At 37.6% G+C, this 15,038-nt stretch overlaps 1 protein-coding gene across 2 annotated transcripts in view; it reads left to right on the top strand.

Annotated features, from left to right (window-relative positions):
* The window catches only part of PER2 (period circadian regulator 2), a 50,936-nt gene extending 38,863 nt beyond the window's left edge, over nucleotides 1–12,073 (top strand). For both annotated transcript variants that reach the window (XM_086618050.1, XM_086618049.1), the window contains exons 21-27: nucleotides 529–702; nucleotides 962–1,222; nucleotides 2,603–3,450; nucleotides 5,882–6,068; nucleotides 6,602–6,794; nucleotides 8,413–8,563; nucleotides 9,614–12,073. In XM_086618050.1, the coding sequence (XP_086474176.1) occupies nucleotides 529–702; nucleotides 962–1,222; nucleotides 2,603–3,450; nucleotides 5,882–6,068; nucleotides 6,602–6,794; nucleotides 8,413–8,563; nucleotides 9,614–9,763 (1,964 nt within the window). In that variant the 3' untranslated portion in view covers nucleotides 9,764–12,073. The remainder of the gene's footprint in view (nucleotides 1–528; nucleotides 703–961; nucleotides 1,223–2,602; nucleotides 3,451–5,881; nucleotides 6,069–6,601; nucleotides 6,795–8,412; nucleotides 8,564–9,613) is intronic.
* The last annotated feature ends 2,965 nt before the right edge of the window (nucleotides 12,074–15,038 follow it).

Genomic DNA, 15,038 nt, shown 5'->3' with positions numbered 1-15,038 from the left:
GTGTTATACCAAATATGGCTACTAGAGAAGGAATGTTTTAATGCTCTTTTATGAGGCACTGGTATGACCTCTGCTGGATTATTGTTTATAGCTTTCAGGTGAGAGAATTTAAATAGGTGGATATTCAGAGCACAGCTGTTAGGATAACCAACTAATGACAGATTAATGTACAAGAGTATGGGAGCTGGGTGGGACTTAATCGTAGGCTGGAAGAGGCTAGAATTTTTTTCTTTCTTCTAAAATCATGCTGTGAAAGAAGAGTGAAGAGCAGGAAAGAACAAAAAGAATCCTTCATAGAAAATATTTGGTTTGGCCGTATGTGAAAGTAGAGGATTGGATTTGGCTGCTCAGAAATTGTTGTTGTATTCTAAAACATTCTTGATGGAATGCATAAAGTAAAGCAAAATGTTCATTTTGTGTCTTGTCAAGCACACTTTAGCCTCTACTGTTTTGCAACTCTAGCAGCATATGACTTGCATCCATTCTTGTTTTATGTTCAGCAAACTACAACTTTATTTCTTTTAATAGATCCTGCTTCATTGAAGGCACCTGGTAAATCAAATGGTCCCCCAGTGGTTGGTGCTCACTTAACATCTTTGGCTTTACCTGGCAAGCCTGAAAGCGTTGTCTCTCTCACAAGTCAGTGCAGCTACAGTAGTACCATTGTTCATGTTGGAGACAAAAAAACACAACCGGAATTAGGTATGATTTTTGCTAATAAATTCTCTCCAAAATGGCTATTGCTAGCAAGTTTAAACTTCAGACATACGAACAGCAAATATCTGCTTGTGATTTTCATTTTCTTACAGCTAAAATGTTCCTATGGAAATGGAATAAACAGGGAAAGAATTTGTATCTTAAACTCACAGCAAAATTATTGCACAAGTGTAATAGCTTAAAAATGCATATACAGAACTTTTTTACCTCATCTTGATTTATTTTTTTCCTTCTATTTCTGTAGAAATGATAGAAGATGGTCCAAGTGGAACAGAACTCTTAGATGGCCAACTTCTTGCCCCTCCATCCAGCTCTGCGATTGTAAATCAAGAAAAGGAGCCATTTAAAAAACTGGGACTTACAAAGGAAGTCCTTGCAGTGCATACACAAAAAGAGGAGCAGAGCTTTTTGAATAAGTTTAAAGAAATCAAGAGATTTAATATTTTTCAGTCTCAGTGCAATTACTACTTACAGGATAAACCAAAAGGACGGCCTGCTGAACGTGGTATGGCAATAGTTTTCATGATAAAACTTGTATTTATACAGGAAGGAGAGGGCATTTCCATTTTTATTGTGTTGTGGGACCACTGTGAATAGTGACCAAAAAAAATAATCTGACAAGTCTTGCTTGAAGATGGAGTGGAACACAGCTTTTAATGTAATAACTAATATTTTACTACACTACTACTGTCATGCATGTACTTTCAAGGGACAAAAGTATGCTTTAGCATGTTTGCTTTACTGTATCTATGCTTACATTCCCTTGCTTTACTTTTTCCTTCTGTCTTTTCATCTGTCTTTTTTTCAGGTTAGTGATTTTTTGTTTTGTTTTCAGCCCCTTTGCTTTACATCGAGTTTCCCTTGTTCCACTACTGTGTACTCGGTGAAACAATCTGATAATTGTTTGATTGCCTTTTAGTTAATAGTGTGATCAGTGGGATGGAAATGGCACAGACTAGCTGTAATAATTAGATTGTTTTGTTTATTAGGACTAGAAACTCCAGATGGCATTTTCAGAAGTGCTTGATACTGATCTGAGTTCCTTCCCGTTTCAGTCCTGACTTGACTTGGAAGAGAAGTCAGACACTGCTAAGCAGTTTTTGAAGATTCTTATCTTTCATTTTTTGTTTAAATAGTTATGCAGGTTCTTGATTTAGAAAACCTGTTCTGGAACCCTTTAGTCCCCTTGTGTACTTTATACTTGATAAACCTTCAGTGTATCTAAATAAGTTTTAGACAAACTAAAAGTTTGAGCAGCTTTTAGTGCCGGAAGCTATTTTATGGATTTCCTCATGTCTGTAATCAGATGAACAGACAGCCTTCACTTAGGGAACAGTTGCTTGGTGCAGACTTCTCCTAAAATAAGGTTGTAAAGGTAGCATGATTTTTATTTTTTTTTTTCCCCCCCTCAGGAAATTCTTTTCTTTATGTGTACTTTCTCTCCGTCTGCTTTTTCTTCCTCACCTTTTTAATTATGGACCTGCACGACCTTAACTCTCTAGAAATTTTTTTGGTCATGTGCCATACTACTTTCATTGTAGTTGCTGGAGTAATTAGAAGTTTGCCCCTCTGGGAGCCACTGTTTTGCAACTTTGTGCTGTTTGGGTGATGTGCTTGAGCATATCCACGGCTGCTCCCCACCCCCCCGCCCCATGGTGTATCAGTGTGGTTTTCATTGCCCAGTTTGCTCAGCTCTGGTGCTACAGGTAAAAGTGAAACTGACTCATTCCCACATTCTTCCTTTTGGGTAGGCTAAGTCCAAAACTGTGGTTTTGAGCAACTTCTAGGGATGACAAGGTGAAAGGGATCTATCAGATTACAAGTAGGAGCCTTCTTGATGCTGTGGGGTTTTTGTTTGTTGTTTTTTTGTTGTTTTTTTTTGTAGGTGGCCGTGGACAAAGAAATGGCACTTCTGGAATGGATCAGCCTTGGAAGAAAAGTGGAAAGAACAGGAAATCAAAGCGCATTAAACCACAGGAGTCTTCAGACAGTACAACTTCTGGAACTAAATTCCCCCATCGGTTCCCTCTTCAAGGTTTAAATACTACTGCTTGGTCACCATCAGACACTTCACAAGCGAGCTATTCAGCAATGTCTCTTCCCACTGTTATGCCTGCATATCCACTTCCTGTTTTTCCAGCAGCAGGGACTGTGCCACCAGCTCCTGAAACTTCACTCTCTGGTTTTAATCAGTTGCCAGACTCTGGAAATACTTGCCCTATGCAACCATCCCAGTTCTCCGCACCCCTCATGACACCTGTCGTAGCTCTTGTGCTCCCCAACTATGTCTACCCGGAGATGAACAGTAACTTACCTCAAACGCTTTACCACAGCCAACCCAACTTCCCCGCCCATTCCACTTTCTCTTCACAGACAGTGTTTCCAACACAGCCACCATTCGCTACACCCAACCCTTTTCCACAACAGGCGTTTTTTCCAACACAGCCATTCCAGTATAACCCACCAGCAGACAGTGAAAAGGTTCCTGTTACAGAGCCACGAAATGAGCCATCCCGTTCCTGCACTCCACAGTCAGTGGGTCCTCAAGACCAGGCTTCACCACCTCTGTTCCAGTCAAGGTGCAGTTCTCCTCTGAATCTTCTGCAGTTAGAAGAAACAACAAAAACTGCTGAAAGTGGAGCTCCTGCAGGTTTACATGGAGCTTTAAGTGAGGAAGGAGCCATAGGCAAAATCGTGGCAACTGATAACTGTAGTGGAAAGGGATCCTTACCAGTAAGTATGCAGATGGGTTTTGGATTGGTTTTTTTCAGTCTTCACATTCTTGAACATATCTGAAGTTGTTAATGCGTAGAGATGCCTAAAATGGATTATTCCTGCCCCGTTCTCCCTGTTTTCCTGTCTCTGCTACGTCATTTTCAATCCTTTCACTTGTGGGACTTTTTTTAATGATAGATGGTAATCACTCAATATAATGCCAGGAGATGAACTCAATGTGTAGTTAGTAAATTCAAACTTCACCAGACTGAATAAACTTGAAATCCATTCATAAGAATAGTCTTAACCTTTAAAAATTAAAACCACCTTGTTCTTCTGAAGTTACACTAGGAAGCTTGAAAATACATTCTGAAACAGTTTTATTCCACTTTTTTGAAAAATATGAATGTGGATAAAGCCATTGAAAAGTTCTGAAGTAGATTTAAAATAATATGAGCGCTTTAGCAAAAACTTGGGCTAGTGAATTTTTGTGGAGGGGGGAAACAATCTATAAGTGTTCTGAAAGAAGCTGACTTAAAATAAAATCACATCTTTGCTTAAAAACAAGCAACCAAAGTAAGGGAAGAATGAATTATTACTTGCAGACCATAACTTTATTTTTGTCTTATTTGCATCTAAACTATGCTGAGCCATTTGGTAACTTCACAGATTTTTTGTAATTTCCTGTCTTGTGCAAATTTGATGAATCCGTTTAAGGAATAACCTTACAGAAGCTTCAGGTGGAGTAATATGTCCATAAAGGTGTCTATGACAGAAATATGTAGACTAATATTAGTGTTTCCTAAAGGCACCATAGAGTAAATGCTCTGTAAATGCTAAGTCACTGATGGGATGAGTTTGCAACCTAAACCTTTTAAGACTGGCTCCTTCCTCCCTCCTGCTTTTCTTGTGCTGTGGTTTGTAACTGGTCTCTGCATCTAATGGTGCAGTTACAAAGTAGAACTCGGGTTTGCTGCTGATGAAAGGAAAGCAGGCATTGGAAGGAGGGCTTTGACTTTTAGGCATGTCCAAGATCTGAACTACTGTAAGTAACTGGTAAAAAGCATTGTTGGTGTTGATGCTAGCAGCTGATCGGATAGCTTTCTCTGTGCAGTGAGTCATAAGTGTGTATCTATACTAGAAGTTACAAAGGAGGAGGAAGGAGAAACTTCTGAAAATGTGTGTTCCCCATACTGTGGGGAAGATTTACATCTCCATGTTCAACTTTTCTCCCTGGTTAGTTTCCAGATGACTTATTTTACCTAATGATCTTGATCCTTAACAGGGATGAATGGAGAGAGAACAGAGATAAATAGATTTTGTTATATCTGTTTTTTCTAGAGAAACTTCCAAACTTGATTGATACAGTGCAAAAACGTGTCACTTTCTATTATTACATGCTTGTTATCTCATGATCTTGCAAACAGATACATTTGGTTTTCATTTAAAAAAGTTCTCTATCATACTAGTTGTGCAAATACCACTTATGGAGAAATTTTCAGGGATATATGCATCCAGTGCCATATTTGAACTAATGTATTCTGTGCACTACATAACATCTCTGAAATCTTATTTCTATAAGGACTTCTGACTTAGCCATGGTATCACAGTGCATCTGTGACAGTCTGTAACTTAACAGCATGCTCTGAGATGCCTCTGCTGGATTAAAAGAAGCTCGATAACAAAACTTAACAGTAACAATTTTGCTGGCAAATTCTTTTGAATTTTCTTGAACTGTTAGTTCCTATTCTTTAGAAACCTGCAAAATGTAACTTTCTGTAATTTCCTCATCTGTTACTGGAAAATGAGGACAATACAGTTATTTGTTCAGGACTGTAAAGGCTAGTTCCATTATTGTATGTTATACTAAGTTCTGACAACCTTAATTTCTAATATTTAATTTTCAAACTGACTTGCAGTGAGGTTTTTCTTATGTTAGAAATAGCATAGTTAATGCTTTTTCCATTAAAAACATACAAATAAACTATGTTGCCTAGGAAGCTTGCATCTGGGAACACCTTCCTTCTCATCATGCATTAAGAGTAGTAACAGTGATGGACTGTTGATGCAAATCTCTTTGAGGCAGATTATAGTAGGAACAACTGCTAATATGTGTTGGGTGGCTTGGAAAAATTCTGACTTGTCCAGGACAGTAGAGGCTGTCAAAACTGAATAGCAAACACCTTCCTTACTTCCTCACTAAAACATGTATCTTTTTAAAAGGGAAATGGAATTGAAATCTCAGACTTGCTGAATGACCACTTGTCTGCCTGTCAGTCCACTTGATTATTCCTCAGTTGGTCTCGGCATATGCTACTGGTGGTTGTCTGGCTTTGAATAACTGTGTAAACATATTAGAATATAAAGTGAAATGGATTGATGCTGAATGAAATAGCCTTGGTGGTGTGTTTTAAATTTCATTTTTTCCCTCTCTGCTTCTTATCACTAGGCTGAATCTCCAATGGATGCTCAAAATAGTGATGCACTCTCCATGTCTAGTGTCCTGCTTGACATTTTACTTCAAGAAGATGCGTGTTCAGGCACTGGTTCAGCTTCTTCAGGGAGCGGTGTATCTGCAGCTGCTGAGTCTCTGGGGTCTGGATCCAATGGCTGTGGCATGTCAGGGAGCAGAACAGGTAACACTGGCAATCAGTGCTCTCAGCATTTTAGAAGAGTCGGAGTGTGAGGTATTGCAAACACCACTGGAACATCGAGTGCTTTATGTAAAAATCTTTGTCTTTAATCTTCATTGCTTAGTTTATACTCGATTTTTTTTTTTTTATTACACAACATGAATTTTTTTTTTATTGTGCTGGATTTACGGTGTAGACCCTTTAAGTGTGTCTAAAATAGCCATTAAGCTATTATATAAGTACGACAGAATAACGAAGAGAAAATACTGTACTCCTCCATGTTTCATTTCATGATTTGTAATTTAAGTAAGCTAATTATTCTGTTGAAATTTAGTGGATGCTTAGCTTGAGAATTTGAGTTTCAAAAATATTAATGCAGTTACTTAAGAGTGGAAGTTGCCTCTGTTCAGAAAATGAAATACAATAGTGGTTGTATTTATACTTTTAGTTCTCTTTAATCTTCTCTATTTTTAAAAGCATTCAGATAATCTGTGTATTTGGCAATTTATAATGAAACTTTACATTTATTTTTAAAGGTAGTAGTGAAACTAGTCATACCAGCAAATACTTTGGGAGTATTGATTCCTCAGAAAATCATCATAAAACCAAAATGAAGGCAGAAATGGAAGAAAGTGAGCACTTCATTAAATATGTCCTTCAGGATCCCATATGGCTTTTGATGGCAAACACAGATGACACTGTTATGATGACTTACCAGATACCTTCACGGTAATTCCAGTGTTGTAGTCCTTCATGAACCGTACAAATGTTGGGGGGAGCAGGGTGTACAGGAGGAAAGTTATATATGAATCTGTCTTAATAGAAGTAAATGAGTTTTAACATTTAGCTCAGAGTCAAAAAGAGTTCTTTTTGTATGCTACACAAGAAGATCTCAAAAAGTAAAAATTATTTGGGTAGGCTTACCTGTATTTTTAACTTCAACTCAGGTAATTGATCTAAATATGTCTATTTTTTTGAAGCTGTTTTATAGTTAGTGGTTTGTAACTACTTGCCTAAAATTCCTTGTAGTCTGATTAACAGATCCTGGCAAGTATGCTTAGATCCAATGGTCTGTAGCATGAAAAACCTCTACTTCTGATGGTTGTTCTTGAGATGCCACATTGTGGCATGCAGCTTTCTGTGCTTTGTGAGTTTTTTCCAGGGTTGTTAACTTCCACATGTTCATTCTTCTCCATAAATTCCCATTCAAATAGGAGAAGGGAGTAGAATCATAAGATTTCTAATAGAAAAAAAAAAATTAAAAAAAAAAAATATTCCCAGCTTCAATAGGAAAGAGCAGATATAGGGGGAGAGGTGGTGACAAGTCTGCAGATTTTTTATTTTTGTTTATATTCTCGTTTATATTTCGTGGGAGCAGTGAATGGTATTTTGAATGGGATAGGAAGTTTCAGTAGACAAGCCTTTTGAAAGGGAAGGAAAACAAGCTTGCAAAATACAGAAGCCCAGGGATGATGGGGTAAAAAAATAGAGAACACATTGTAGGAACTTCAGAACTTTTCCCTAGATTTAAAAATACCTTGGCATTTCTCAGCTTTTTTAGCCTGAAGGGTTGCCAGCTATAGATGGGAACTCCAGTAGACTGTAAAAGCAGCAAAGCCTGCCAAAGAGAACACAGTGTAAAACAGATTATGTTGATAAGAAGAGTTAAGCTCACTGTCAGAGCGTGATGCCCAGGAAGAGAAGTGTAAAGCCAGCCTCTCCTTAGGTATGCTCTAAGGAACAGAAATAGTACTGAGTTTCTTGGAACTTGCTTTCTGTTGTCATCTTCTGTAGAGGTATACAGCTTGTAAATGTGTGGTGCAGGTTTTTTTTAAGTTTCCAAATCTAGGTGGGGCACTTGGAGGAGAGAGAACTTTGGCTGCTGAAAGAGAGCAGTGTTTAAGTCTCTCCCTCTTAGTCCTGAAATTTAATCCACTTTTGATGACCTTCTTAAACCTTTCTTACTACTTCTGCTTTAGTATCTCTTATGTACATCTAGTGTCTGGTTTTGGTTGTCTTTCGAGTGAAGGGGAACTTGGAACTTACTGTGGCGGCAGCAGAGGGAAACGAGTTCTTGGTGTTTTCACTGGTGGTGCTGCCTGAATAGCTCTGCTGCCTGAAGAAAACTGTTTTCACTGATGGGATTTGAAAAGACAATGAGCCAGCAGAGATGCAAAGTTGTTTGTAAATAACCACAGCTTAGTTTTCTTCTAATATAAGATTTGTAAGCTTAACATTCCAGAACAAAAATAATCTTTAAAAAAGTTAGTATTGGACTGTGTAACCCTATATAGGCATAAAGCCCAGAAACTGTTGAAGCTCAATTTCTAAATATATTTTATTTTAGAGATTTTGAAACAGTTTTAAAAGAAGATAAGCAGAAATTGAAACAAATGCAGAAGCTACAGCCAAAATTTACAGAAGAACAAAAAAGAGAGCTTATTGAAGTTCATCCATGGATCCAGCAAGGTGGACTGCCAAAAACTGTTGCTAATTCCGTAAGTTTAAATGAGTTAGTTACTTTTTCATGTATAATAGTGCATAAATTACTAGCTGCTTATGTTAGACTTTTCCATTCCTGTTGCTCTGAAATCTTGGTCAGTTATGCAGAGAGAAAAATTAATTCAAAGTTCCATGCAGTGGTTTCTGTCTTGATTTAATTTACCCTAAGTGTTCTTTCCAACGGGAAAGTCCAAGTAGTGGTGAATACAGTGTAAGAATTTCCCTTCCTATTTCTGAATTTCTGTGTATCCGTTTGAAATCATTTATCAACACAGCCAGAAACTTCACTACATAAAAATCTCTATTGTGTGCGCAGAAATTTATTCCCCTTGCTTTCTAGAAAGTAAAAAATCAATGGGAGTATGCCGTTCCTTTTTCCTATCAGACTTCTCACTTAGGATCATCTCTTGCCTTGATTCTATAAGGGGATTAATGGCTTGAAAAGCAAAAAGAAAACAAAACAAAGGATCCTTGCAGATTTTGTTGCCTGTGTATTTTACTTGTTCACACACAAATACCTCATTGCAATTCTCTTTTCCCTAAGCTTTCCATCATATGTAGCTTTTTTGCACATTATCAAATGCAGAGGCTTTTTTGTGCATGAGTATTTCGAAAGTCAGTGTAACAGAATTGCAGGGAATCCTAATCCTGTTGTTAATGTTACTGCAACATTAATACTGTAGCATCCAACTTATGTAAGCTTACAGTTGCTTCAGACTCTTCAGCACTGCAGCTGACATGAACATGTTACTGCAGGGTTGGCAGTCAAATGGAGGAGATGATGACTGGAAGCACACTTGAAATATCAGTGTTATAAATGATCTACAACAACTGCTTCCAGTAGAGTTCTCATGTACCTGCATTGATTTACTACATGTTATAAAATGGTGGTGTGTAGGAAAGTTGGGGAGTGGAATATATCTATCTGGTAGTTGCAGCACAAATGTAAAGGTTCCCTTGGAATCAGGGATCACATGCAAATAGACTGTTGTTTGGAAAAGCCTTTTTTTTCTATGAGTTTCTATAATTTTCTTTTTTCTTTTTAGGAATGTATTTTTTGTGAGGACAATATACAGAGCAATTTTTATACATCATATGATGAAGAAATCCATGAAATGGACCTTAATGAAATGATTGAAGACAGTGGGGAAAACAACTTGGTTTCCCTGAGTCAAGTCAGTGAAGAACAAACATAGCCTTTGAGCCTGTTTTTTTCAAAGCTGCTTCAAAACTACAGTGATGATCTATAAAGGTTTTAATCTTGTATCCAGCAAGATGAATCCAGTTCATAGAAACAAATGTGTTTTTTCTCACTCTAGAAGAGTCATTTGTGAATGAATCTCTTTTTAAATGGTGGCAGTCTCTTCCCAGTAAGGACATTGTTGAAGATGGTGTAGCTTTTCTTTAAAGAAAGACTCCTATTTTGCACTTATATGCCTCAAGTATTTCTTTATAAACTATAGAAACTTTCATTGATGCCTACTGGTTTTTGTAGAGTGGGTTAATGAGTACTGAAAATCCCCTTAAGTACATACGGTTCTTCAAATCTCCTTTTGGTAATGATTCAGCATTATGAATTGTTGTAGCAATTTTGCTTAGTGGCTCTTCAGCATTGTTCTTCATATCTGAAGTGGTCCAGCATAGTGGAAGAAATAATCTTCGAGCAAATCAATTCGCATTTGCCCTTCTCATACCAGTTGATCCCATCCTCTCTGTTTGTTTCCTATAGTTTTGAATGTAGGAACCTTTTTTCGTCTAAGAAATGTTGAACTAATTTTGTAAGATGGTCTTGAGTTGAAATACTTACATGAATGTGTAAGAAAGTACAGATGAGTGCTGACAACTTTGTAGCCTTTTATTTAAATGGACACTGCAATACTATGAACTGTTTATTACCTTGAAGCATCGTTTCTGAGAATTTATACACAAGAAATCTTTATGCTTAAAGATTTTAAAAACTAAGACCACAGAGGATGACTGCGTGTGCTTCAGTGACTGTTAGACAAAGCTTGGTGTAACTTTAACCTTTATTTCCGGTTTGTTCTGTCAGGAGGTTGGCCATCAATTTTTTCCTGTGTAGCTAAACGAATATCAAACTTGTATGTGGCAAGAGAGGACTGGACCTGTCTTATTATTTGATGATAGTTCTTACAAAAAAGAAGTGATTTTGAGAATAGCGTTGACTTTCACTGTATTTGAATTGCATCATCTAAAACTTAGCGTGGCTGGAATCCTTTGCCGTCAAGGGTTTAATTTTAATGCCTCTGAGATTGTATTGACTTGAATGTGTGTACTTTCTGTTCTTGTGCTGTTTATACACATTGGATGTGGGAAGACAAAAGAGCAACTTTAATATATTGGTTAGTTAAAGGACATTTGGTTGCAGTATTACTAGATGTCAGCTGTAGGTCTTGGGATGAAAAACATATGGAGAAGTTCCATCAACTTTGATATGTTTGTATTAAAAGGAAATGCTTTCATGAAAATTATTTTGTATTAGGATAACATTTCTATTCACTGAAATTTAAGGTTACTTTTCATTCTATAAAAATATTTCTCTTTGCATACAAAGAGGATGAGAAGTTAGATCTGACATCACCAAAACCATGCAGAAGTGACTGGTATTTGCTTAGCAGAAGAAATAATTTTTGTAAAGTAATTAGTGATTAATTGGATGGTGTCATGAGGAAATTTGCGTTGGAGACGGGTTCTGCAGATAGCAGAGTGTGTGAACTTGTGAAACAAGTAGAATCAGAGTTTAAAAAATAAGTATCTTAAATGTAGTGTGAAGCATTACCCAGAAAGATCTGATTGCTGTCTTTAATAGTTTAGCAAGGTCCAACTTAAATATATGTAAATATAAAGTGAATGAGAAATTTTAAAATGTTGGTGTTCAAGTCCAATGTATTAAATGTTTTAAGCATAAATGGAACAGTGCAGCTATACCAACATATTTAATATATTCCATTTTTACATGTAAACACAAGTAGTTTTAATTGGACCAGGGTTTGGGAAAAATAAAAGCTTTATATAAAAGGAGTGCATCAAAACTATACAAATTATTTTCAGGGACTTCTCAATCACTTTGAACTTCTTTGCTTTAGCATGCTTTTTCTCTGGGTTTTTTAGAATTCTTTGTTTTTTTTTCCCCAATGACCATCTTGTAACCATAACTTAGTGAAAGGAAGAGAAAAGTATATTTAGAGCATTTTGTGGATGTGCTTACTTATGGACTTAATCTTGCATCCTTAAAGTGTTTGCATTTACAGGGTGGTATTAAAATATTTTCCTGTAACTTTAAATCTACATGCCTCCATTTATAGATAAGATTCTGAAGCTGTACTTTTTCCAAACTGTTGTAAGATGATTTATTTGTGATGACACTTTGTCAACATGTCAACAATGTTTTCTGTACACTGTGCAATATATTTTGGTTTTGCCACTTGTGACTAATTTTTATGACTTTGCTTTTTAGAAAACTGGTAAATAAAACACATATATTTTTAGATGGCCTTTTGTTCCTTGAGCCTTCTACTCCATGTAAGAAGCAAAAATATGTGCGTTACTGATACAGTATGTGAACTGGTATTTCAAACTGAAGAACTTGCAAGCTATGAAGTTAGTTGTGGCTTACTGTCCTGAAGCAAAATTCTTGCCAGCTTGTCTGACCTGTAAGTTTAGTGGTCCAATGGAAGATTGAATCTTTGTATTGACTAGTTATTCTGAAAATATGTACAAATTTACTACCTGGAAGAACGCGTGCAGCTGGGTTCTCTGTGTGGCTGGGTTCAAAACCGCCAGAAGACACATTGTCTTTTTTGCTTTGTTTAATGTCAGCTATGGGTACCTTCTCTCCTGCAGCCCTCCGTGGTTTTATACTGGTGGCTTAGAGGTAAAGAATTCCAGTTACACCCCTTGAATTTGATTTGTACAGTGATTATTAGTCTCTATTGTGGTGATGTGTCGTATCTTTTGAAGGTTGCTGAAACTCACAAAGCTAGTATATTTCTGGTTGATGTTCTTGTTTTATACTCTTATGAGTGGAGAAAGTGGGGAGGCTTGAAGATTTCTTTTTTCTCACTTTGAGCAGTGATGTAGTTTAGTGAGTGTGGGATGCTGCTTTGGACCACCCCTTCAATTTAGGAGATACTCAGGTTATGAGACCCTTATTAGGTCTTTTTTTCCCCGTGACTGTCTTTTGAGAGGTTTGCGGCTTTTTAAAACAGAACAAGCTAGTGCAAACTCTAGTTTGGTCATGAGGGACCCAGGTATTTCTGAGAGCTGCAAAATCAAGGTATTTCTGTACCACAAAACAGATCACCACACAGGTGAATCGCCTTCACAGCAAGGGTAGAACTGTAGTGTTGTGCACTCTGTTGCAGAGATGTGTGTTTTAAAGCATGCTTGTTCAACACATCATCCAAGTTCCTTCGAATTGACCCTAAATACATGAGCACTTCTGTGTATGTGAAGTCTGAAAACACTTTTGTCCTAATAGCACCTTGGTTCCTTGCATCTTGGTTCCGTGCAGAGGAGAGGTGTATTGACGAAGCAGTTTACAGAACTACAAGTCTGAGTGTGGTGCACCTATGCAGGGTATCTGTGCAACCCAGTGGAGAAGGTATTGTGCTAGCATTTGGATGTAAGTTTTGATGATTGATATATAACGGGAGAACTGAAGTGCTGCTGACGCAATAACTTACCAGGTAGTGTTTCACAGTTATTTCTGCTTCTGGTCACTTTTTGCAATTGTAAATGGAGTAAGAGTACGAGTTAAATGTGGCTTCAGGTATTCATGTGCTCCTCCTTGGTGATGCGCCTCCTTTCAGCACTCAAAGATATTGGCTTGCTTAACACTGCAGAACTATTGGGAACAGTCTTTTGTCAGAGCAGTTTCTCCACCTCGGTAGCCCCTAGGCGTCACTGGTGTCCTGTGATTATATTTGGCAGTTTTGCCACCCCTGTTTTTCCTCTATTTAGCTTCTTGTAATTTTGGAGCTGTTGAGTTTGCTATGACATTATTTGATGTAAAGGGGAAGATCTGTGGCTTGAATTTCAAATCAGATGATGAGAAAATTCATAATGAAGAGCTGTTGGCCTAATGATAGTGAATGCAAATATAAACTATCTGCTTGGAAAAGGGAAAGGGACTACTGAAAAGCATCAGATTTATTCCACTTAACAGCTGTCATGAATCTGGAGGGGAAAAAAGTGCTCTCCTTACTAAGAATTAAGATCCTTAATTGTTCTTTTGTTTCTGTAGCAAGGGTGGAAAGAATGCATTGATAAGCCTCTGACTCAAAGAACACGGTGAAATGAGCCGCGTGCTTCTGGCAAAGTGGCAAATGGATGACTAAAAAGGAGAATAACGTATGTAGGTGTAATTTCCAGAAATTCCAGTGTTTATGAGCTTTATATATATATATATTTATATATACACACACACACACAAATTGTTGAACAACATAATGAACATCTCATCAGCTCCTTTTTCTTGGGGGCTGTGGAAAAGGACAGTGTTTTCAGGGGTCCTACACAAGGTGTATAACAACTTTGTCAGTGTGTCTCACTGGTGCAACTTAAAAAAACAAAAAACAGAAACCAAAACTAACTTCTGCCAGGCTTCGTAAGTGGAAAAGAAGTGTAAGACCAGGTAGAAACTGAGACAACTGAACTCTTAATCATGGGTATTTCTTTTGGCGTCAGGCTGCCATGTGCAATAGCAGTGTGTGTGATGGAGTTTCGTTCTATAGTATTTATGGCTCTGGATTGTGTCTGGTAGTGGCAGGCAAAAAGAAGGTGCTGTAGCAGCACGTGAATACTGTTTAACCTTAGTGGACAATATGGAAGTATGAAAACACTTGCCATTCACTAATAAAGAAAATGCTTTTTAGCTGAAGAACACATTGTGAAAGAGGTCCAATGTCCTAAGCAACTGTGGAAGAGCAGTTCAGGTGGCAGGCCCTCTGCTTCTGGTGTTATTCCCAGGACATGTGTTTACACCTGGGGAGGGGGAAAGCCCACCAAACAAACCCCACCAACTGTTGTCAGCACTGGGTTAACCAAGATGAGCAGGTGCAGTGGCATAACCGTGATGCATTTCCAGTGGTGGGTAGAATGATTTCCATGTAAAACAGAATGAGCAAATCAGTAGTGAAACTGTTCTCAAGCACCTGCTGCAGCTGGGGTAGGTGGCTTGGTGAGGGAGCCGTTACACCATCAGCCTTAGAGGCTGTGCTGATTTGCACTTCATTTGTTTTAACTAGATAAAGTATGACAAATCTAAGGATGGATTAAAATTTCCTTGTGTTCCAGAATTTGTCAAGGTGTACTTCTCTCTCCATAGTCTGTGTATCAACAGAGTAAGGCAGAATTTATTAAATTTTATTTAGTGAATTTATTACCCTCATTTATTTACATTGTTATAAGAGTCTAAAACTAAACTGCTTGTGTTGGTGTTGTACTATCAAC

Source organism: Tauraco erythrolophus, chromosome 11 (assembly GCF_009769465.1).
Source record: "Tauraco erythrolophus isolate bTauEry1 chromosome 11, bTauEry1.pri, whole genome shotgun sequence".
Taxonomy (NCBI): Eukaryota; Metazoa; Chordata; class Aves; order Musophagiformes; family Musophagidae; genus Tauraco; species Tauraco erythrolophus.
The sequence above is the reverse complement of the archived record's forward strand: the minus strand, read 5'-3'. Positions and strand labels throughout refer to the sequence as shown.